The 23,869-nt window shown below is 44.5% G+C and overlaps 1 protein-coding gene across 1 annotated transcript in view; it reads left to right on the top strand.

Moving 5' to 3' along the window:
* Nucleotides 1–829: 829 nt before the first annotated feature.
* Nucleotides 830–23,869, top strand: part of CHST8 (carbohydrate sulfotransferase 8) — a 136,276-nt gene continuing 113,236 nt past the window's right edge. Inside the window, exon 1 of the mRNA XM_036751097.1 lies at nucleotides 830–938. Within this exon, the coding sequence (XP_036606992.1) occupies nucleotides 830–938 (109 nt within the window). The remainder of the gene's footprint in view (nucleotides 939–23,869) is intronic.

The raw sequence follows: 23,869 nt of genomic DNA, 5'->3' as shown, positions 1-23,869 counted from the left end.
GAATAGATAAATACATATGCATACTGCTATGCCTCTCTCTCTCTCTCTCTCTCTCTCAATCTATCTATCTGTCTATCTATCTATCTACTTATCTATCTTTGGAAACAGGATCTGTCAAAGATAAAAACCAAAGACAGTCTCTTGAGGGTCCCTCTTTCCTATCCTGGACCCGCCTGGTAGACTGGAAGGCAATTAATTCCCACCTATTCCCCTGGACACATTGATTTTTCCCTGGGGAATATGCCCAAATTTTAGAGTTTTTAGACTTGGTGACATAAAGCATCGAGTGTGGCTAGTTGGTTATGACATGCAGAACTCTGTCCCCATCACTGTCAGAGGGTTTAGGTCGTAGGGCATCTCACCTCTTGTTAAGGCTCATTCTGTGTCTAACAAGGGTGAAAATAAAAGCAGTGAGGCAGCCAAGGATGTAGACAGGTCTCTGAGAGAACGGAGGTGTTGAAGCTGGCTTCCCACACCCTTCTGTAGAAGGTGTCACATGGATTCCATATTGAGTAGCCAATTAGAAGTGACACACATGTCTCTTCCCAGCTGTCACAGGCCTGAGATGGCCCAAGATTGGCCATTAGCTCAGTTTGGGTTACACAATAAAGTAATCAGTTTACTTAGATCTCCTGCCCAGCCTTGGCCCAGGCCTTCTAGGACTCTATAAAGTGCTGGTGGTTGATGGTCTGTATTCATTTAACCCTTACAGGTGGTGCCAGGATGAATTTGCAGCCAGGACGATGAGGGAGGAGGGTACAACCAGCTCACGAGAGACTTTCTCCAAGTGAGACTAGACGCCTTCCAGACTGACTCTAGTGTGAGAATTATGAGGCTGGTATTAATGTTCGCCTGCATCGTGCTGTTTGGGACTGCAGGACTTGTGGTCTTCATGCACCTGCAAGAACCAGTGGAAATCATCCCTCAGCAGACACAAGGTTAGTGACCTTTGCCTCCCTGACCAGTGCTCCTGGTCTTTTCCTAATCAGGGAAAGGTTTATTCCTTCACAAGGTTGATACAATTTAGAAGTATCAAGACTCTCTTGATGCTTCCCCAGGCCCCAGCACAGAATTCTCTTGGGATCCTGGGCCCACGTTGGAGCACAGTGTCTTAGCTCAGTGAAGAAGAATCATGGGCTGGGGGCAAGACAGGCTATGGCCAACGAGGGATAAAACTCCATTTTGTTTGAGGAGAAGTTCTTCCTCTCCCCCCAAGGAAACAGTGTAGTTGGTAGTGTGGAATTCCCTGAAAATCTGAGGTATGGGCAACTTCCCAAGGACCTGTGCCCAATTCTGAGGACTTTCGGAGCTGTTTCTCCCCCTTGCCAATATTTAGTCCTATTAAGGAGTCCAAGAAGAGAGAGAAAATCTCCTGTGTCCAAATCCTACCTATGATGCACACTGGCTGGTTGTATGACCCTTGGCAAGGCACTTAACCTCCAAGTGTTCCAGGCACCTCTCTAGGACTATGAGTAGCAATAGTCTGATAGATCCCCATTGGTAGGCAGAGTAGATCCCTATACCAAGGAAATCTATGCTCTAGGTAAGAAAACAAATTAAAAGTAGGCCAAATAGAAGGATTCTTCTCCTAAAACCAGCCCATCCCAACCCTTTGGCATCCTGAGAGAATGATGTCAGGCCAAGAGACAGCGTTTATCCAGCAAAGGTATCTGCTGAAGTAGGAGCCCATTAGTTTAGGCTGCATGGAGAGGGATCCATCAGTGTTATTTATAGCTCCCAGGCCTCTTTCAGTTTAAGAAGATACTGTCTGATAAAGGGATGTGCCCCCCATCCTCTCCCTCTGAGCCTGTATCTTGGGGGACTCCACATATCCTCAGACACGTATGAGAGGAAGAAACAGAATTATGGAGCAGACCTTGGCCCAGAGGCAGATAGGAAACATCTTTGTACAGTGGAAAGAAGTCAGAGGGTCTACATTAAATCATCTTGTGTGACTTTGAGCAAATCAACACCTCCCTTGGTCTATTTCCTTATCTGTAAATGAAGGGGTTGGACTAAATGGCCTCTAAGCTACCTTCCACTCCAAAATTATGACCATATGGGCCAAAAATAAGAGAGACCCCCTCTTGGACAGTTGTCTAGATGTGCTGTGGAGGTGTAATACAGACCATCATACCGAAGGTAATACAAACTTCTGTTATCAAGGTAACATCTTTCTGGGCCATGGCTCAATGGATAGAGTGCCTGGCCCGGAGTCAGGAAGACTCATCTTCCTGAATTTAAATCTGGCTTCAAACACTTACTAGCTATGTGGCCCTGGGCAAGTCACTTAACCTGTTTGCCTCAGTTTCCTCATCTGTAAGATGAGCTGGAGAAAGAAATGTCAAACTACTCTAGTATCTCTGTTAAGAAAACCTCAAACAGGGTCATGAAGAGTCAGACACAACTAAAAACCACTGAACAACAATCTTCTCCCTCAGTTCATATGGTAGATTACTGCTGCCACATATATATTTACGGAGGTAAAGATCTAGGGTTTATTATTATGCTCAAGCATAGGTTCAGACCTCAGAGAAAACCTGAACAATCATCAGGATTCTAACAAGGTTTTCTACCAGAAAAGTTATGTCAGAGTGACAATGAAATAATTCATTTACATATTGCAACCTTGTAGATTCCTCAGGCCATAAAAGTTAAAGAAAAGATAGGTACGTAATCCCATACTGAATTCAATGTCATAAAAGTTAGTTAAGCAGAGTCATAATCTCTACATCCCCTAAGGGAACAAACTTCATAGGCAAACAATAGGTAAATTAAATCAGGTTATAGATTAAACTACATTTAGAGGATTCACAATTGGCTGATTGTAAAGGTGGATTTACAGTCCCCAAGGAGACTGGGACAGTTGAGATTCTTCCTGTCTTTTTATCTAAGGAATGTTTAAGACTAAGTAAATTTTGACATCCCATGGGACAGGTTTTGGTTAGGTGAGGTTAATGTTAGCCAAATTTGCAGGAGAAATAGCTCCGAGTCCCAAATAATTCAGAAAAATTTAAAAAAAAATCCCATGACATCTTCTTTTAAGGTGTGGTTTTCACCAGAGTGGTTGGTTTTTTCCACTGGGGTTAGTTCCTTTTGGATCTATCGCAGCCTTCTGTAGGTGTGACCCTTCATTTCCCTCCCCCGTCCTCATCAGCACTGAGTGGTTTGGAAGAAGCTCAGCATAAGCCCCCTCACCCTTTTTTTTTTTTTTTCAGAATAACACATTCTGGGTTTCTCTGGTCATGGTAGTAGCACCCAGGGGAAGCAAGGAGAAAATATGGGTGCCTACAGGAGAGTATTCTTTATTCCAATTCTACCCCTCCTGCCCCTCCCTTTAACTTAGTAAATAGAATTACCCCAAACTTGAAAACATAATGAAGGAAGATGAGGAAGGAGGAATAAAGCAGATTTAGTATAATTAGTGTAGATTTTGAATTATCAGAAAACTATAAATCGATGCCACTTTATTGTTTTCGAGTGTGTGTAATACGCTCAATAAGGTGGACCTAAGGAGTGTCCTAAGTAGAGGCCCCCAGAGATCTGCTTTAATATGTAAACAAGATCAGTCTAATTAGCATATCGATTGTATGTAAATGGTACTTCTAAAGTGCTTGAAGACTGCTGTTCTCTTAACTAAGTTAAAAAAAATCCTTCGACCTCAGTCTTTATATTGATATTGCAAAAGTAAACTTCAGCCCAGATTCTATCTAAATTATCACAAATTTCAAATTAGTAGAGCCCAAATTGCAGTTCTATGTAAATATTAATTACTAAATTAAATGATACTGTTATGAGACATCACATACCAGCAAATTAGCCCAGGAGGTGAAAGAAATAAGGCTACAGGCACATTGGCATTTCAGTAATGACAGGCAGGGTGGGCCTGTGGATCAATCTTGCTGTTCCTCATGACCCTCAGCCGCCCCTGCACACTCAGTTTCTTCCTTCAGATCTGTCCACAGAAGATCTGGTGCTCTGTTCCTTCTTCATTCCGCATGCAGCCAGAGGCTGGGAGGTCCCACTTTCCCTTGAAGCAAGGAGCTTATTACCCCACAGTTCCTTGTTTGCTTGATCCACCCTGGAGAAGAGCACCTATGTTTATAGCAGTACAGATCTAGTCCAACTTACTCATTTTACAGACGAAGAAACCGAGGCCCAGAGAGGTTAAACTGACTTGCCCTAAGTCAAGCAAGTAGTGTTTCTGATGCCAGGTCTCTTTTTGCTGTTCTAACCTGTCTTGCTAAACATCTGGCTGTCTAAGACCCTTGGATGTTGTCACATGCTGCTTTTTGACTTTTGGGGTCCAGGTGGAGAGCCCTTGCTTGGAATAGAGGAATTTTAGAGTGCCCGAGATTTCCCTGGGAGAGGAGAGTCTATATGTCACACCTGCCGAAGGGCAGTAGGAGCACCATTGCCAGGTGTGATCAGGGCCTCCTTCCCTCCTTTCCCAGGCAGGATTTTGGCTCCTATAAAATCAGCCTTTGAGGAGCAGCGCCCGGCACTAGGAGCCAGCATGTGGTGGCCAGCTATGGATACGCTGAGTACACCAGGGAAAACCACGGCCATAACACTTTAAGTAATGCTTACATTCCTTTCCCTGAGCAAAGCACTCCTGACAGTGGCTGTTTGTGTTGATTTGTTACTATTCATTTATTTTTGCCTGTGCTTCACACTGCACCCTAATTGTGATGCTGCACCGAGAAAGCAATATCAAAGTAATTTTCCACAACATTAGTTACAATTTTCTTCTGATCTTTCAAGTGAAACAATCCCATCCTGTTGGCTTCTGTGAGCATATAAGCCTTGATTACATTTATCTGTTGGGAACCAATGCTTACAAAGTCTAGGTGTCCTACATCGGGGCTGTGTGGCCAGATCTTCCTTCTGCCTGCTGACTGACAAATGGTAGCTCCCTGTTTACATAGGTATGGACACGATGCCTTGTCAGGGATGTGGGTTGGCCAGCCAGGCATCCGGAGTGGACCACAAAGAGATCACCCAGCTGTCAGATTAAATGTAGCATGGATTTCCCTGGTCATTACTCCAGCAGTAACTTTCTGTGTAACAGACAATCCGGGGACTCATTTATGTGATCACTGAATGAAAGGATGAAGGCTTGGTTGGGGCTGGCCAGGAATGGAACACAAGAGCTGTGGAGAAAGTACCCACAAACTTTTTTGTTGGTTAAAAAAATTGTGACAAGTGAGGGAGCTTAGCATTTTATACATAGAATCTCAGAGACAAAAGGGCCTTAAGAGATTGTCCAGTCCAGGAGAAGGCTCCCCACCATGGTTTCCAAACAGTTGGTTTTACCCTGAGCCATATTAGCCCACAATACATTGACAGGAAAAATAGTCTCAGTATTTCATATGCAAGTTTACTTTACTTTATTCATTTGAGGTGTGTTCCTATACAATTTTGCCAATCAGATTAAATTTTCAATGGAAAACACATTACTAACAGATTTTTTTTTGGTAAAGACTTTTTTTGGAAAGAAAAACAAACAAATCTTTCTGCCAGATAATTGAGCAATCACCTCCTAACTTATCTGTATTCTAAATTCATCTATTCATGTATCAATCAATTCATGAAGTTGTCTACTAAGGTAGGGAAGGGAGGAGGGGTTGCAATCTAGGTGAGAGGGAACTCCTGTATTAATGAAATCACATATCCTTGGAAATATTAAATCATCTAATCAGCAACTTTTCTTGAGCATCTTACAACAGTTCTGTGTTTAGCTATGCTCTGGAGGAGACACAGGGCTTGCTCTTGAGGTGGCCATAATCTGAGTGAGGAGACATGCACCACTCACTAAGGAGACAGCCTCGGATAGTGTATAATTAATGAAATGCTCATGGTCAGAGGGGAAAGGCTTTAGGAGTTCAGGGAAGGGAGAGAATGAAGTGTGCTGTCTAAATTCAATTTTTGTAAATTGAATCCTATTTTAAATGCATCAGGGAGGTAACTATCCAAGGGAACTCTGTGGAAGCTTTGTATAATGTGAATACTTTCAAACTAATCTAGTTCTTTTCTAGGGTCCTAGACTGAGAGCTCAAAGGGACCCTAGCAGGCATTTAGTCCAACTCTCTGATTTTATAGATGAGGAAAGCAAGGCCCTGAAAAGTTAATTGATTTGTCCACGGTCACACAAGTGATAAGTGGAAGAGGAAGGATTTGATCCCAGGATGTCTGATGCCAAATCCAGTGCCCTTTAATTCCTGTATGGTGGGTTTTCCTTAAGCTAGGCTCATCCTTGCTTGCATTTATAAAAATGGTTTACCCCTCTGATTCCCAGAGCTTTTCTCCCCTTCTTCTGTGACAGAAGGAGGCTAGGAAGGGTCAAGAGGTGGGGCCGGAGGCTCCTGGGCAGGGCTAGGGTGCTGAAGGGTGCCAGTAGTAGGCTCTTGATCAACGCAAACAATATTGTTGGTAAAGAAGGGAGCTAAAAGAGCTTTAGGGCTTGCTGAGCCCTGGGAGTTTCTCCAGAATGACATCATTTGGCAGCACTTTCCCCTTGGGGTAGTCATGTCCCTTCACTCCTCTCCCCGCCCAGCACCCCTAGTTCTCAGCATGGTCATTCATGGCAGGCCTTGTCACACAGCCTAGCACAAAACCATCCGATCCCCCCTCCTCCCTGCTCCTTCCCTAGGTATAGGTACTACATGCCATAAGACAGAGGGGGGCTGATTAGTCCAGGATTGTGGGGCCCACAGGGTGCTTTGGCTGAAGCAGCACACCTGCCCTTGGGCGGGGGGACCTGCAATAGAGATGTATCATCCTCCCTCTAGCTTCCCCTTTTCTTAATTACTCATTCAGGGCACACACACACACCTTGTTACCTAGAAGACTCCAACTCTGTGTCCTGACTCCACGAAAAGAGTGATTTCCATAATGCAGTTCCATTGTAACTCCCATCACTGATACTAAGGCTGCCACCACCAACCATTGTCATCACCCGTGTGGTCAGGTACAGGCTAGACTCTGGTTGTGCAATTAGAAGAAACAGCACCTGCCCCTCTAGTCCTCTGTGACTGTGGTCCATGGTATAGCTGTTATGGGCAGACCCAGTGTCACAGGCCTTGGCCTCCATGTGGGAACTGATCCTCAGAACCAAAAAGAAGGCTTTTTGGTCAATTTGCCCATGTGCCTCTTAACTCACTGAGGTTTGTTTGTTCAGGGATGGTAGTAGGGGTGGTAGTTGTGTTGCATTCTAACTTGGGACCCCGATAAAGCCTTCCACCTCAGCCAGGAGAGAGTTCCCTTGGTGACACCTCAGGAAATGTCATTAACTCTTTCTAGGGTCAAATGATGGCATTCGTGTAGGAATATCTTCATCCTTAGGGCCTTCAAGAGTCAGCATAACTTTTAAGAGCATTTAATTTGCTTCCAGGCAATTGCTTCTGGGCTAAGAAGATCCATCTTTCATTCATTTAGCACACATTTACTGAGTCCCTGGTTTGTGCGTAACCCTTCACAGGGCACTGTAAGAAACTTGAATGGTATTAACAATAAAAATGACATCTCACTTTTCTTTATAGCTTCATGGCTTACAGATTGTTGTGAGATAGGTACAAATCATAGATCCTAGATCTAGAGCTGGACTCTGGGGTGGTCATCTAATCCCACCCATTTTACAGATGAGGAAACTGAGACCCAGAGACTTGGCCAAGGTCACGTAGACAGTGTCAGATTTAGAATCAAAGGACCCATGTTCACATCCGAACTCTTACCTCTCACCACCTGGGTGATCTCAGCCAAATCAATTCATCTCTTTGGGCTCCAGTTCCTCATCTGTAAAATGAGAGGATTAGACTAGATGATCCCTAAGATTCTTTCTAGCCTTAGCTTTCTCACAGTCTAGTAAGGGAGAGAAGACAGACAAGTACTGAAATAGCTATGATGCAAAATAGTGCAGCTGGGTGGAGCGGTGGATAGAGCACTGGGCCTGAAATCAGGAAGACCTGAGTTCAAATCCAGCCTCAGACATTTACTAACTGTATGACCCTGGGGCAAGTCACTTAACCCTATTTGCCTCAGTTTCCCCATCTGTAAAATGAGCTGGAGAAGGAAATGGCAAACTGCTCCAGTATCTCTGCCAGGAAAACCCCAGTTGGGGTCACAAAGACCCGAGCAACAACAACAGTGCCAAATGGTGAGCTAGAATTGAATTAGAAAAGTATAAGGTGCTCTGGGGTTCAGAGAAGGGAACGGTCCCTGTAGAAACACTAATACATTTCCAAGTCCTACTGTTTCCGAAGAGTGAACAAACTGAGAATGAATCCTCAGTCTCTTGTCTGAAGGGGCTCCTTAAGGAGAATCTTAGCTGGGGAGACCCTGAACTCTCAGCAGTCACAGGGATACTTGGTATCTTCCAAAGACCTAAGACATGTCTGTCATGTCCCCCCAAAACAGTGAGAAATCGGCATCTTCTATGGGCAGGTCTATGTCCTGGCCCATGTCAGACATTAGGAACCTCAACCGTAGACCTCTGCAGCCAGCACCACTTCAGGGCTGCAGCCCTCCTGTCCATCTCATACCTGGGGGGTGCTGGGAGGGTAGTAGGGGGACCAAGGGAATAGCTACTGTGCCCTTGATTCTAGTACCCTTCGGGGAGTTCACTGTCTGCCTGGGGAGATACAAATGACCCATGAGAAACAATTAGAGAATAGTACCATATACTGCATCATTGAAAAGCAAGAGCGCATGGTGCAGACTCTCAGACTCTAAGAAGTTCTGAAGAGAGGGGAGTTGATTGAGGGCTGGAGCAGTCAAGGAAGGCTTCATGGAGGAGATGGACCAAGCCAGACCTTGAAGGATTCGTGTATTTGCCTCCTTTGAGCTTAAACACAGTGAGGATGCAGCAAGGTGGCTGAGGAACATCTGTGGACCAAGGGAAGCTGCCCTGAGATGAACACTTCTAGTGCATACTCCTGGCCCTCTTTGAATAACAGAGAGCTGCTGCTTATCTACTAGTCTCCTCCTGTGTTGTTGTTGAGTGGTTTCAGTCATATCTGACTCTTCCTGACCCCATTTGGGATTTTCTTGGCAAAGATACTGGACTGATTTGCCATTTCCTTCTTCACCTCATTTATAGATAAGGAAACTGAGGCAGGCAGGGTTAAGTGACTGCCCAGGGTCACACAGCTATTAAGTGTCTGAGGCCGGATTTGAACTCAGGAATGAGTCCTCCTTGACTTCAGGTGTGGCACTGTGTGCACTATGGCACCCCCTTGCGCCTGGTCAGCTTCTGTACTTCTTTTCTGAGAGGTGGCCCCATCGTTACTGGTTTGTAGAAGTCATGAGTGGAGTTGTGAGGAGGTGGGTTTTATGACCTTTGCCAAATCTCTGGGTCTCAGTTTCTTTATTTGTAAAATTAGGGGGTTGGACTAGATGACCTCTTGGGTCGCTTCACCAGGAAGGGGGGAGGGTCCTGGCCCCTAAGGAAAAGTCTAGGACTTTGGGTGAAGTTCTCTTTCAGGGGGTGGGTTTGTTGCAGCTTAAACTGAGCTGAGAATGGATACAAAAGGGGCCTTAGCTGAACCCTCTCATGTCTTGGGTTTCTCTATAACCATTCTGGCTCTCCCTAATGCCCTCTGTTTTCTTAGCTGATGCTGGGTCTCTCTCAGTCAATCAGTCTTTCTTTCTGCCTGATCTTACCCCTTCTGTCTATCCGCCTGATTCTCAGTCCTTCTGTCTTCTAAGCTCTCAGCCCCTTCTTTTTGCCCTCCAACCTCTCAGACTCCTCTGTCTGGTTGGGCTACTGGCTTCTCACCCTCTTTTTCTGTGTTTCTGACTGACTCCGTCTTCTGTCTACCTGACTGGCTCTGGGACCCTCTCTCTCATTTGTCCGTTGACCTGTCAGCCCCTTTGGTGGCCTTGCTACCCGACCCTAGCCAGTTCTGTCTGTATCTCCTCTTGGCCCCATGTTCCCTCCCCTTGTTTGCCTCCCATCGTTACTGCCACCATCTCACAACCCAGCCTCTCCTGGGATTCTGAAATCTTGGTGCTTCCTATGGAGGTCTCCTGGTTGTCACCCCTGTCTGAGGCATTTGCTTTGATCTCAGCTAAGCTCTTCATTAAAATCCCACCTCATTCCAGCTCAGTGCCAGGTGGACTGGGAGCACATGGGTGTCTCTGCCTTCTGATAGGCCTGAAGTTATCTCCTGAATCCAGGCACTGAAATTCTGGGGCTGGGTACTATAGTGTGTCCTTCCAGTTCCCATTCATCCTTGTGGTGTTTGCTGGAGAGCAAGAGCTCTATAGGTTCTCAGAGCTTTGGGGACATCTGTTGGGATACACAGCCCTGTTTGACTCCCCTGGATGTCTTGCCCTGCCTTGCCCATATTCAGGAAGGACTTGTTTACTCAGTGGATGTATTTGTTTAGTGTATATCTTTGACTTCTTCTGCCTGCATCGTCTTATTTTATAGACTCCAGGAAGGCACAAATCATGCCCATTTAATTCCATACAGGTGCATTTTCCTGTGATTTTCTTGATGAAGAAGTTGATGGAGTCACGATGATGATGATGATGAGAAATATGTAAAAGGGCTATGAGATCCTGGGCTCAGTGGGGAATGCAGAACTCTTTCCCCTTCAAGAAGCAACTTGGCAGGGCCAGGGTAAGAACAGGCAGCAGTGATTGGTGGTTCTTATAGGAAGGCCCCTTGCTGGGCCTTCTTATCCTGGCCCATTGCTCTTAGACTGCCTGCCTGCCTGCCTGTGGGGCTCCTGTTTGAATCTGGAAGCAAGACGTGTCAAACCATAAATCCATGCTCCTTCCTAAGGGCCAGGGGGAATGTGTCCCCTCCAGTTATCAAAGACTGATTTGCCGTCCCAGAGTTCAATGGGTTTTATTAAAATCCTCTTGAGCCTTTGTTTCCAGAAACCATTTTTAACTCAGGTTTGCAGAACATCATCTATATTTCTTTTAAAAACTTCCACAGCTGACACATTCTTGTTGTGACTGTGGCGATCAGAAGTGACATGTAATTGCAGTGATGTGTTCTGTTAAGTAGCTGGCAATCTATCAGGGGTGAGATAACATTACACACACGTGTCAGAATCCAAAAGCTGCTATTTCTGAAATCATGTTCTTAAACAATGGGTGCAGGGCTTCCTAGAACCCTCTTACATACCACGCAGATCTCACAGACCTCCCTCTTTACCTCTTCCAATGTCATCTCTTCCTGTCCAGGTATCCTTGTGGACTGTGCAGAGAGCAGGTTTGCATTTTTGCTCAAATGTCACTTTCACAGCCCATTTCCTCTGTTAATCATTTCTTTCCACCTCTGACCCAAAGGGCTTCCTGGGAGCCTCTTTGGGTATCATGGAGAGGAGCTTAGAGGAAGGACTGTCTAGGGGTCACTTCAGCAACAGTGGCTGTAGGCTAGTGTGAGTGCTCTGCTCAAGAAATTGCAGTGGCTCCCTATTACCTCTAAGGGGAAATACAACCTCCTTAGCTTGGTGTTTAAAGCTCTGCACAATCTGGCTCCAGCCTACCTTTCTGGAGTTATACACATTACTGGACTTGCATGTGATCCCAACCCCCTGACCTATTTGCTTTTCCTCCTGTATAGCATTTCATCCGCCTGTCTGTCCCCCATGCCTGGAAGGCACTACCTCCTCAACTCTGCCTGCCTTCCCCAGCTTCCTTCAAGGTTCAGCTGGTATGCCACTTCCAATGGGAAGCCATTACTGATCCCTTTTATTAGGAGTGTTCATTCTCTCCTCCTCAGATTTCTTATTCAGGGCACCTAATAGAATGTAATTGCCTAGAGGAGAGAGACCATCTTTCTTTTAGTTTTCCCAGAGCCTAGCACAGTGCCTTGCACATAGTAGGCACTTAATAAATGCTTCTTAAAGTCAATGAGATTGGATGAGGGAAAGCTGGAGAGGTCAGTGGAGGCCTCTGAACAGTGGCTATTACTGACCGTTTACTTAATTTCTTAGAAATGGAATGAACAAAGGAGGGTTTGCTGGAGCCAGCTAGGACTGGCTCTAAGCCTATTGTTAAATTTTCTGTGCCAGCATTTATACCTCTGAAATTGGCAAGCTGCTACAAATCAGGGCTTGATTTATTGTTTTGTTGATTGTCTGGACTTAAGAAAGTGATAGAGAAAATCTTAATAATGCAGATTAAACTTAAAGTGTGTTGTGAGTACCTTTTTCCCCCAGAGATCAGATTGTTAAAACATTTACCAGCACACTGCTAAGCAAAGACCAATGGTGGAATCATGGTGAGGGCACACGGCAGGAGGCCATTGACAGCATGAAAAGTGGACATGGGCTTCTATTCTAGGGGGCTCTCGTGAGTTTTGAATGAGTCATGGGAGCCCCAAAACCTTCCATTTTGGATAAGCCCACTTTGAAGTGTACATTTTATGACAACCACACCAAGTTCCCAGGGCAAAGTCACTTCCACTTTGGGTCTCAATTTCTTCATCTGTAAAGTTAGTGGGTTGGACTAAATAACCTCTAACCACGCCCCCCACATCATCTCTAAATGGAAGGTCATATGATCTGGGTCTCTGGCTTACAGTTTATTCTGTCTCATGTTTGCCAAAGGTCTCCTTGAGTAATTTACTCTTAAGAAAAGATTGCCCAGCCTATCGAGGGAGGACCCCAAGTGCTTCTCCTATTCTGAAGAATGGTACTAGAATACCTGAGTGATGTTGTCCTGTGGTACCCAAGATGGGACTTGTCCAAATGGTGACCCTCTTTCCTGACACATCATCTCTGTACATCACTCTGCCTATACGGGGGAGTCAGCAATTTGGACTCTTTCTTTCTTTAGAAAAGCATCCTCAGAGACTATTTGTAGGAGCCCAGCTTTGCTTCAGCGCATTATAATCCACTAAATGAAAAATAATGAGCATGTAGGAACTAATAACGGAAACGCCTAATTAAATTAGGAAACAGGCATCACATTTCTGTAATCTGAAAATGGATATTAATAGAATATGGTCCCAGAATTGTTAGGCTAAAAGTTCCTAGGGGTGGCAAAATTAAAAAGAAAGAATAGAAAGAAAATGTGATTATCATGTCCAGTAAGAATGGGTATTATATTTAAAGGAACTGGGCTAGAATAAGAAAAAAATAAGGAAAGTATTTCTAAATAGGTGAAAAAGTCATTAAGTGTCTATTAGCTGAGAAACTGGAGGGGGGTGGTGGAGAGAGACAGTTATTTAAGGCTTGGCCCCTGCTCTCACCTTCTTCTGGGGTGTTATTAGTTAAATTATGTATCCTGTGTCTGTCTTCTGATTTAATTCTATTGTTTTCTCTAAAGGCAAGAGATTCATTTCTTAATTGATGCTCAGTGGAGATAAAATTGCTGTAGCCCAGACTAATGAAGCAAAAAACAGAAAGCTACCTTTGGCTGCTTTAAGTACCCCGCCAAGTCCCTGTCTACTCTGTCAAGTTTCAGCTGATAGAAACCCATAACAAAAGACATCTTCTGAAATTACACCCCCTCCTGGAAAATTGGGGTCTGGATTGTTTTCTCTGAATTGAGGCCCCGGGAATAGCAGGGGGATGGATGAGGATGAAGGGTGCCAACACACACCCTGTCCTTTCTCAAACCCCCGGTTTCAAGTTGTCTCAACAGCAGTGAATTGTTCTTTCAACCTCTTTCCCCCTCTGAGGTGAATTGTACTCTATTCTCCATGCTGTTATGGTTGTGCCAATACCAGATTCAGTTTCGGATGTGAAGTGATCAGGTCCTGCTAGCCTGACTTTGCTGAATGACTGAGTGAAAGAATGAATCCCCAGAGCTCCGTGGAGAAGGATGTTGGATTTCTGAGATGCTTTCCTACATGCATTGCCCTCTTCCCCTTCCCAATATCTACTTCCAGCCAGGCCTCCATGATTGCTGCCCTATGGTGAGGGACAATTAGCAAGTGTCAAGAGTAGAGACCAATTACAATAACTAGGACCAATTTATATAAGGTTTAATTAGCATGACTCCTTAAACTGTAATTTGAAATGAAACTCTTTACTTTTTAACTAAGATGACTTCTCACCTCTGTGTCTGTCTCCATCAACGAGGAATGAGTCACAGCCTTTGTGCTGGGGCCCGGGAAGGGCACAGTGCCACTGAGGTTTTAGTCATGCCACTCTAATTAGCAGCAGCTCCTGCGATGGCCCTCCTCCTATCCAGTACTCCAAGGTGACTTTCTCAGTGGAGTGAGGTCACTCCTTTCCATTCAATTTGACAACATTTCAATTTAACTCCTTTAGTTATCTTATCAATCTTATCAAGTTCTCTGTATCAATCTTACCAAGTTCCCGATCTCTCATCCAAGAGTGGATTTCTGAATGGTGTTTCAGATACTCCTTTGCTACCCCCTAATGTTATTCCTCCCTCAACCCCGACCTCCACTGCTGCCTTTGTCACCTTATCTTTTCCCCTCCAAAACTCTGCTTCCCCAGATTCTATCCCCTCAAGCCTCTGTCTTCCCTTACAAAGTCAGTATTAGGTTACAAGTAGGAGCAATGGATAGAAATTACAAGAGGCAAAAATTTAGGCTTATTGGAGAAGAAAACTTCCAAACAATTAAGAACTTTCCAAGTGTGGAATGGGCTTTCTTAAGAGAATAGAGGGTTCATAGGGTCATAGGTTCAGAGCTTAAAGGGATCTTTGAGACTGTTGAGCCCAACTCCCTTATTTTGCAGGTGAGGAAACTGAGGCAAACCAAGGTTAAATGACTTGTCTAGAATCACACAGCTAGCAAGCTTATGAGGTGGGATTTCAACATGAGTCTTCCCATTGTTCAGGCCACTCCATCCATGGTCTTCAAGCTGACAGTGATCACTTGTTTCTTAAAGAGGCCTATTCCCTGAATGGCATTACCTCACTCTAAGTGAGTACATGAAAAGGCCTTAGCCTAAAAGGGCCAGGGTCTCCCACTGCATCCTGGGTCATCTCCAGTCGTCCTGATGAATATCTGGTCACTGGATCCCAATGGCTCTGAAGGAGAAAGTGAGGCTGGTGACCTTGCACGGCCCTCCCTCCCTCAAATCAAAGTCAACTGTAAGTCATGGTCCTCTTCGAAAACGAAGGACAAACCCAACCTGATCACTTGCTGCATCTATTGTAGAGAAGACAAATAACCTAGGAATCCGTAGCTCTGTTCAAAGTTCAAGTCACCTCCAATATGAGGCCTTTTCAGATTCCCCAATTGTTGGGGTCCGTCTCTGAAATGTGTATTTTGTATAGATAGCATATCCACGTGTACTTGCGTATAAGCTCCATGAGAGCAGAAACTGTTCATTGAGGCAACCCCATGTTGAAGTGGATGGCCTTGGACTCAGGAAGTCCTGAGTTTATTCCCTGTCTCCCGTTCTACCTATCTGAGCAACACTCAGTTTTCTCATCTGTATGTAAAATACAAACAGCCCACCTGCCAAGGATCCTGTGAAGATCAGCTCAGATACCATATATACAAGCTGTTGGTTTTTGTGTGTGTCTTTGTATTCTCAGTGCCTAGCTTTGTGCTGGCTTATTGTAGCTGTTTAATAATTGTTGAATTGAGTGAATGAATGTCTTCTCTTTGAGACTGACTGCTGTGTTTTTCTTTCCCCTGCCCCGTCTTGTCCCATCTTGTCCTGCCCACCTCTGTAGGTTGCTATGATGATCACAAAAGATAATGGGTATGAAACCACTTTGAACACTGTAAAGGGTCTGCAGATGCAGGAGATTGTCATCATCATGAAGCAGGGCCTCCTGGTAGCCAAAACGCTTGGGCACACTCCAGCTCCTTCCTGAATCTGGTGCTTCTCTCTTCTCCCTTACCCCACCTCCCCCCCCACTACATCCCTCCATCCCTCCTGGGGAAGGTCCATCCTCTAGCTCTTTTCTGAAAACCATTAAAACAAATCTGGGAAGGAAAGAAAAATCCCCTGGGGAAAGAACACACATTTTGCTGTTGAAAGTGCAGGTTTAAAAAATGCACCACTACAGGGAGGGAGAGCTGGGCTCCCTGGTTCCAAAGTGGCTTTGCATGCCTGGTAGACCCAATCATCATCTCCTTTTCCTCCTTAGGTCCTTAGTAAACAAGGTACAAATGAGGTCGAAAGAAAAATTGCCAGCAATTTGTTGGACCCTGTCACTATGCCCCATAGCCATGGGTTGTTTTCATTAAAAAAAAAAAAAGCACACATATACACACCTCCAACCTTCCCCTGCAATGGGCCAGAGTGACAACTATTACAGCAGAAACACCTGGAGAGGTTGTTCTGAAGCACCCAACCCCTCAGAAGCTGTTATTTTAAAATCAAGTCTATAAAATAGAAATCACTTCAGTTTTGGAAAAGGAGGAAGAACCTTCTAAAGGCTCTTCCCTGGGATTAAGCAGGCAGATGTCAAGGATTTATCCATGTAATTGGGATCCCTTCTTAACACATTAAAAGATAATTTTTTTTTAAAAAGCCACTCTACACAGTTGGACTCAGAAACATAAAAGTAAGTAAACACAAGCAACCTATATCTCTGTTATAGGTTCAACAGATTCCATTTTACAGCTGGCAGTGGCAGTGGGTAGAGTCAAGAAGGGCCTGGAGTCAGGAAGACCTGAGTTTAAATATGGCTTCAGAAATTTACAGGCTATGTAACCCTGGGCAAGTCACACACACACACACACACACACACACACCTTGCCTTGGTTCCCCGAGCTGTAAAATGGGGATGATAATAGCACCTACCTCCCAGGGTTGTTGTGCAGAGCAAATGAGGTAATGTTGGCAAAAAAGACTTAGCATGCTTACAAATATAAGTGCTATATTGTGTATACATATACATATAAATGCTTATTCTCTTTCTTTTCCCACTACATCAAGAGATTCTAAAGAGAAGAACGATCAATCACAACTTCAATAAGCGAGTCATTCGTTGAAAACAGGAGTGGCGCCAGAGGCACAATTTACTCATTTGAGAACTGTTGCTAAATATTAGGCCAGAGATGGGCCTCCTCCCCCATGAAAGGGGGTTTTCTAGTGATATCCTTTCTTATTTTCCAGATAAAGTCAGAGCCCAGGAAGGTAAGGAAATTTTACCAGGGTCACAGTACATTTTTGGTTGAGCTGGGATAGGAACTCTCAGCTCCCGAAGTCACAGAGCCTGGCCACGTGGCTTCACCATCACCCAAATGAGAGACAAAGAGAGGGTCACTAACCACCTCGTAATCTCATGACCCAAGGCCTGAGGGCTTGTCCCTCTTTAAGCCAATAAGCATTCATTAGGCACCTAGTACTCTCAAAGCACTGTCCAGCCTCATTCTTCCTCCTTCGAACATTATGCATCATCTTGAATTTTAACACAACCCCGAGAGGTTGGTGCTACTGAGGTTATTAATCCCATTTCACAGATGGGGAAGTGGAGGCTCAGAGAAATGAAGTGACTTATTGTCTTGGGTATGGATGCTGATCTGCTGAGTGAGTGATAGCTGCTTTGAAGTTGAGTAGCACCTTGGGAAATGGCAAAGGGTCCCTGCTTTGTAAATATCCCTATTATGAGGTCTAATCTGGGTGCCTGCCTTCCCGAAGGTTTCTAATAGGGGTTCCTGCTGATAAGATCCCTAGTGTGTTTCCCAGAATTCTACAAGGTGGTTATAGGTTTGTTCCAATGTCTGTTGCCAATTGGAGCTTGTAGCACCAAACGTACAGCCCTTGACAACATAGACTTTGGATTCCCAGAATTTGTCTATTGTTTCACGCTTTCTTCTGAAGTAATAAATCCCATACTAAGAACCTCTGATCATGGGGGACTGCGGACTGCGGTCACAGCTTCCTTGGCCCCACCGTGAGGATGTCTGGACAGAATATGACCACTTAGGGGTTCCGAGATGTGAACTTCATTCAGACAGTCACTGAGAACCCAATTCTATGGAAAACCTTGTACATGATAACAGGATAAGATAGGATAGGGCTAGAGACCAGACCAGTAATTTCCCTGGTACAGGGAATAAGCTCCCTTTACCAGTTTGGGTTGGCACCTTCTCTGCAATTTATGTTCTCATAAAGAGAGCTTCTTAGAGTGCCCAGATGTTAAGTGATTTGCTCAGAGGCACATAGCCAGTGTTGTGTTAGAGATGGCACTGGTATGCAGGTCTTCTTGGCATTGAGGCCAACTCTCTATCCATTATAATACTATCTCTTTCTCTGTCTCCCTGTCTCTGTCTCTTTCAATAATAATATTAGTAATAATAGTTGACCTTTATATAGGAATAAAACACTTTTAGGAAGCCAGATGATACAGAGAATAGAGCAGCAGGCCTTGAGTCAGGAACACTCATCTTCCTGAGTTCAAATCCAGCCAGAAACACTTACTAGCTGTGTGACCCTAGACAAGTCACTTAACCCTGATTGCCTCAATTTTCTTATCTATAAAATTATCTGGAGAAGGAAATGGCAAACCTCTCTAGTATCTTTACCAAGAAAACCCCAAATGGGGTGACTGAAAATGACTGAACAAAGCACCTTAAGGTTGCTACATGCTTTACTTTGATTATCACACTTATTCCTCATAACAACAACCCTGTGAGTAGATAAGACAATTTTTTTAATCCTTATTATCCAGAGAAGGAAATTGAGGCTCAGAAAAGTCAAGTGACTTACATACCTATTAAGTGTCACAAGTTGGATTTGAACCCAGAGCTCTTCTGACTCCAAGTCTAGTGTTCTTCCCACTAAACCATGCTTCAAGGTAAATGACTACTAAGGGATTATGTCATAGCCAGGTCCTGATTAGTGCAAATGATGAATCCTCTGAAGTGCTTACATTACTCAAATTTTAATTGCCTATTTTCATTGGATTAGAACTAATCACCATATTTTCCATAATTATCATTTCAAATACACAGGACCACTTCGGAGAATTCATTATTTGCACTATTCGGGACCTAGCTATAAAGGTCATCTCTGGATATATACAACTTCTCTAGTGGTTGAAAGGCTAATGCCTTTCAGAATTAATGCCTTCCATCTGAATTGCATGAGCTGTCCCCCTCCTCCAGGGTCTGGGTCTCTGTCTCTGGTGACCCGGAGGCCCCTCCTGGCAGCTCTGTCATTAAAGGTCTATTGATGTTTCAATTATAAAGCTCATTTTCAAGGATTTATAACTCTGCCATTTTAATTTGCACCATGGTAGAGCTTGGTGGACAAGTTCTCTGTGGGAATGCACATTTTAATTTTATTTACTGGAAAAATCCCTCTGCCTAAATCAGTGCAGTTGCCTTTAGCAACATGGAGAGGCCTGGGACCTGCTGCTGATGCCTCGGTAACACCTGAACCAGAATGAGCCACATTGTCAGAAGGAAATGATGACGCTCCGATTTTCCTCCTTTGTAAACGCTGTGCTAGAGCAGGAAACGGCAGGTCTCATTCAGCCATGCTTGTCACCCTCTCACAAGAATTAGAATCATAGAACTAACTGTAGAATCTCCAAGGAAGTAGGGCCCTCAGATACCTCATCCATGTGACGCCTCAGCAGCAAACCCCCCCATATATCATCCCCGGAGAAGCGGCTATCCATCCCCATTCCTCACCCCAAAGGACTACCCACTACTTCCCAAAGCAACCCACTCCATGTTAAAATGATAATAACAACCAATAGTGATATGGAACTTTAAGCTTTGCAAATAGTTTTGCATACATATGAGTGTACATGCATATAGACATACATATATACATATACATAGATATTCAAATGATCCTTACAAGAGCCCTGTGGTGTAAGTCCTATGCCCATTTTACAGATGAGAAAGCTGAGAAGTTATTTGGCTAGGATCATATAGCAAGTAGATGACAGGTAGGATTTGAAATCAGGGCTTCCTGACTTCCAAGTCCAGGGGCACCCAGCTGCCTTTTGGACAGTGGCCTGACATGGTGGAAAGAACATCGCTTCTCATACTACTTGCTCTCTTTTTTTGTTTCTTTTTTCTTGTGGTTCCTCCCATTGGTTCTAATTCTTATTTACAAAATGACTAATGTGAAAATATGTTTAATATGAACATATATATAGAGCCTATATTGGATTGTATGCCATCTTGGGGAGGGGGCATGAGAGGAAAAGAGAGAATATTGAGAACTCAAAATCTTATGGAAGTGAATGTTGAAAACTAAAACTAATTAATTAATTAATGAAAAAAAATTTTTAAAGAGAACATCACTTCTGAAGTCAAGAGAACCTGCATTCAAATTCTGCTTCTGATACTCACTTCCTATGTGACCTTGGGTAGGTCATTTCATCTCCCGGGGCCTTAGTTTTCTCACCTGTAAAGAGAAGGGATTTGATTAGATGGCTTTGAAATCTCTTCCAGCACTAGAGCCAAAATCCTATCATCTTAGTTGCTTAGGAGTACAGACTCCAGGGGTATGCTGGTAAATGTTTAACATCTGGCTTGCCGGAAAAAAAAACCCAACATATGGCACAACAGTGTCTTTAAGTTTAATCTGCATTATTAACATTTTCTCCATCACTTTGTTAAGTCTAGACAATCAACAAAACACTAAATCAAACACTGATTTGTAGTATTTGCCGGTGTCAGAGGTGTAAATGCTCACGCTGAAAATCTAACCTTTAGCTATCTGTCTCTACCACACCTCAGACAGACTCCCACTGCGGTGCTTGTTGACTGATCCTCTGGTAAAATGGAGCAAAGACCAGGGTGGTCTGACTATGACTCTTAGGGACAATCTTTCCTAAAGCCTGTGGCCAACCCCAGGCCTCATGTCCTGAGGATGCTGGGGACTGATCTGAGACTGGATTCAGGAAATCCGACTAGCTTCTCATCCCCTCCCAACACACACACACACACACACACACACACACACACCCCTACTTGCAATCTGACCCCCTATCCCCCAGGCATTGTGGAGAATCTTATAATCAGAACTTAAAGGATGCTTTAGGGTTCTTGCTGATGCTTGGAGCTCTAGGAGCTCAGAAAGGGACTTTCCACAGGGCAAGTCCTGGCCAGGATATATGGTTTAATTAGTAACAAAAACCTCAGGGTTTACAAAGCACTTTTCTCCCAATACCCTGTGAGGTTCTGAGTAGTGCCAGGTCCTATCCCCATTTTACAGAAGGAGCTGACGTTCAGAGAAGCTTGTATAATTTGCCCGTAGTCACATGGCTAGCAAGTATGGAAACTGGAAGTTGAACTTGGGTCTTGGGATTGCAAGTAGAGTGCTGTAACTAACTGTGCGCAGGCTCCATGACACATTCTGAGTATGAAGGATGTGTGTTGTCTCCTCAGCCATAGCAGCAGATAGCTCCGTGGGCTGTCAGGGATCAGAGTCAGGAGGGGTCGCCAGTGGCTCAGCTGTGCTTTATTGGCCCTGAAGAAATATCTCCCCTCGCTTTCCTCTGAACAAATAATTTACTTGTATTTTCAGGCCCATTATTCATATGGGAATATTTGCATCTAAATGCAAGACTGGGTTTGCTGTAAATATCTGCAGAATCATTTTCTGGAGAAACAGACAATAAACTTTCTTGTAAATCTTAGAATTTCATCACTTTGGGGGCTTCCTGTGAGCACAGTGTGGGCTCGGGGATTTGATTTTAATTGAAATTGATTTTTGGTATATTATTGCCTCGTCCCCCAAGGGGATGGGCTATGTGAGTGACAGGGTAGCCCTGTATCTCTAGGTCTTTCCTGCCTAGGCTGGATTTGTCTGGCAGTCTCCCTGATCAATGAAGCTGCCCCAGGAGAGGAGGGCAGATACCTAGGCCATAGCACAGAGGACTTCTATATATATCATTTTCTCTGCTAGTGCAAGGTGATCCAAGGCTTGGCACAGGTCTCTGTGTATAGCTCTAGGTGGAGATGAGTAATCTATATCCAAGATGTCCTTAGGGCCAGCTCTAAAAGTTTGCTATGTGATTGCTACCCTATCTTGCCACCCAGACTACTGGTTCTTGAGGGCAGTGGCCCTCTCAGCTCTTCTTCCTCCTATCAGCCCCATAGATTAGCTCTGTCCAGTATGGACTCAATACATACTTGCTGAATTGAACTGACTTGAATTGCTCTTAGACAGCTGCCACAGTCCCAAAATGATTGCAGCTAAACCATACCCTTGTCAGCCTTAGGGCCAGCTCATAACCTCGCACCGACCATGCCAATCACTTTTTCTCACCAGGCCAGCAAAATTGGCTGTGCACAGGGTAGCTTTGGCTGGAAGGAGAATGTAAGAGATGGGTTGAGTCCTTACCTGTAATCATGAGGCTCTAAGCCACAGAGACCCTAAGCTCAGGCAATCCCTACTGGGCAGGGAAGCAACAGAGACCTCTTCCTTCACCTGTCTCTTCCAGGTGAGCAGCTAGTGTGTGTGGACATCACTGTATGCAGGGCCAACCCAACACCATGAGACTTAAAGAAACCTAAGCCGCTGGCAGTGTCTTAGCCACTAAGATAGGACTCACTGATTCTTTTGGGATCTTTTCCCATCCCCCACCAAGGAGAAAATGTTGACCTGTACTTAAGAATAAGCTCCACCCCCACCCTCACCCTTAGGCTCTTCAGAGATCTACTAATGTTCCTACATGGAGGGTGATTTGTTCATGGTGACGCACCTCTGTCTATGTTCATATATAGATTCACATGTGTGCATTCACACATCTGGATATGTACATGCATGTACCCATTTCAGTGCATATCCATGTGTCTGTGTGTGCCTGTGTGCTTGTTAGCATAATTGGGAAGCAGTGCCTAAAACATAAATTCAATGATTTGCTTGCTCTGGGTTTCCTCCCCAATGTTCGTCTCTCTTGTGAAAAGGTTTTGGATAAATAGAGTCACTGTCCAAGCCTGGGCTTGCTCTTGCTGCCCAGAAGTACAGGCTGGTTTGTTAATGGAGCTGACTCCAGAAAGGCGTAAGGAATTGCCTTTCCCTACAGGAGCCTTGTGAAACCGGTTATTATGATTCCCCTGTTCTGAGCCGCAAATAGACCGAATAATGAAATTACATTCCCAGCATTTCAGGTCAAGTGATCACTGCTTACATTAGTTCCTCCCCAGAATCTAACCAGGAGTAGCAACCAGTAATTAAAAGATTTTCTGGTCTGGAACCAAGCCCTCTCTGCAGGTTGGTAGGATGTGGAGGGGTTATACATTCATTGTGTGATAGAGCCTTTACTGGAGATGGGAGGGGTCTACTTGAGAAGAGAGCCACAGCTAGGCAGGAAATCCCTCCCCTGTTGCTGGGGACACTTTTCACTTGCAGGAAATACCAGCCTAGGTTCGTTTTGCTCCTCATTGGTGTTTTCCCAGGCATAACTTATAATAGGATTTCTTGGGACAGTGTTTTTGAACCCACCACAGCTCTCCCTGAGTAGACTAGTGTCGTCCCAATATCTTTGGCTTAAATGGGACCTTAGGTCAGAGGCTTTTGAAAGCCCAGTTGGGAAAGAGGCCTCTATGTACTGGGGCCTCCAGGGAGGAGGGCAGGATCAGTGCCAGCTTAGATATGCAAGTTCACATAGGTTAACTCTTATTGTACATTTTATTTATGAGAACTTTGGGATATGGAGCAAGGCTCTCTCTTTTTCAGCCTTGAGTGAAGGGGGAGATGGGGAACCATTTGCCTCCTGTGCAAAAGGGAAGGGGATTGTTTGAATTTGGGTCTCTGGAACATCAAAGATAGAAAAATCAGTCAATCATCCTTTTTGTTTGTTCATTTGTTTTTTACTGACTTGTTCCAAGTGGGAGACGAGGAAAGAGCAGACACATTCCCTGCCACCAGAAAATTTAGTCCTTGTGTCCAGAGAGGACCTGCCCACTCCCCCCCACATCCCACCTCTGAAGGAATAAGAGAAGACAGTGTCATTAAACAACAAGGTACACACTGTGTAACCATCTGTTCCTTTT

The sequence above is a fragment of the Trichosurus vulpecula genome, chromosome 3, assembly GCF_011100635.1.
Source record: "Trichosurus vulpecula isolate mTriVul1 chromosome 3, mTriVul1.pri, whole genome shotgun sequence".
NCBI classification, from domain to species: Eukaryota; Metazoa; Chordata; class Mammalia; order Diprotodontia; family Phalangeridae; genus Trichosurus; species Trichosurus vulpecula.
Note: the sequence above shows the minus strand (reverse complement) of the source record. Positions and strands in the feature narration are given on the sequence as shown.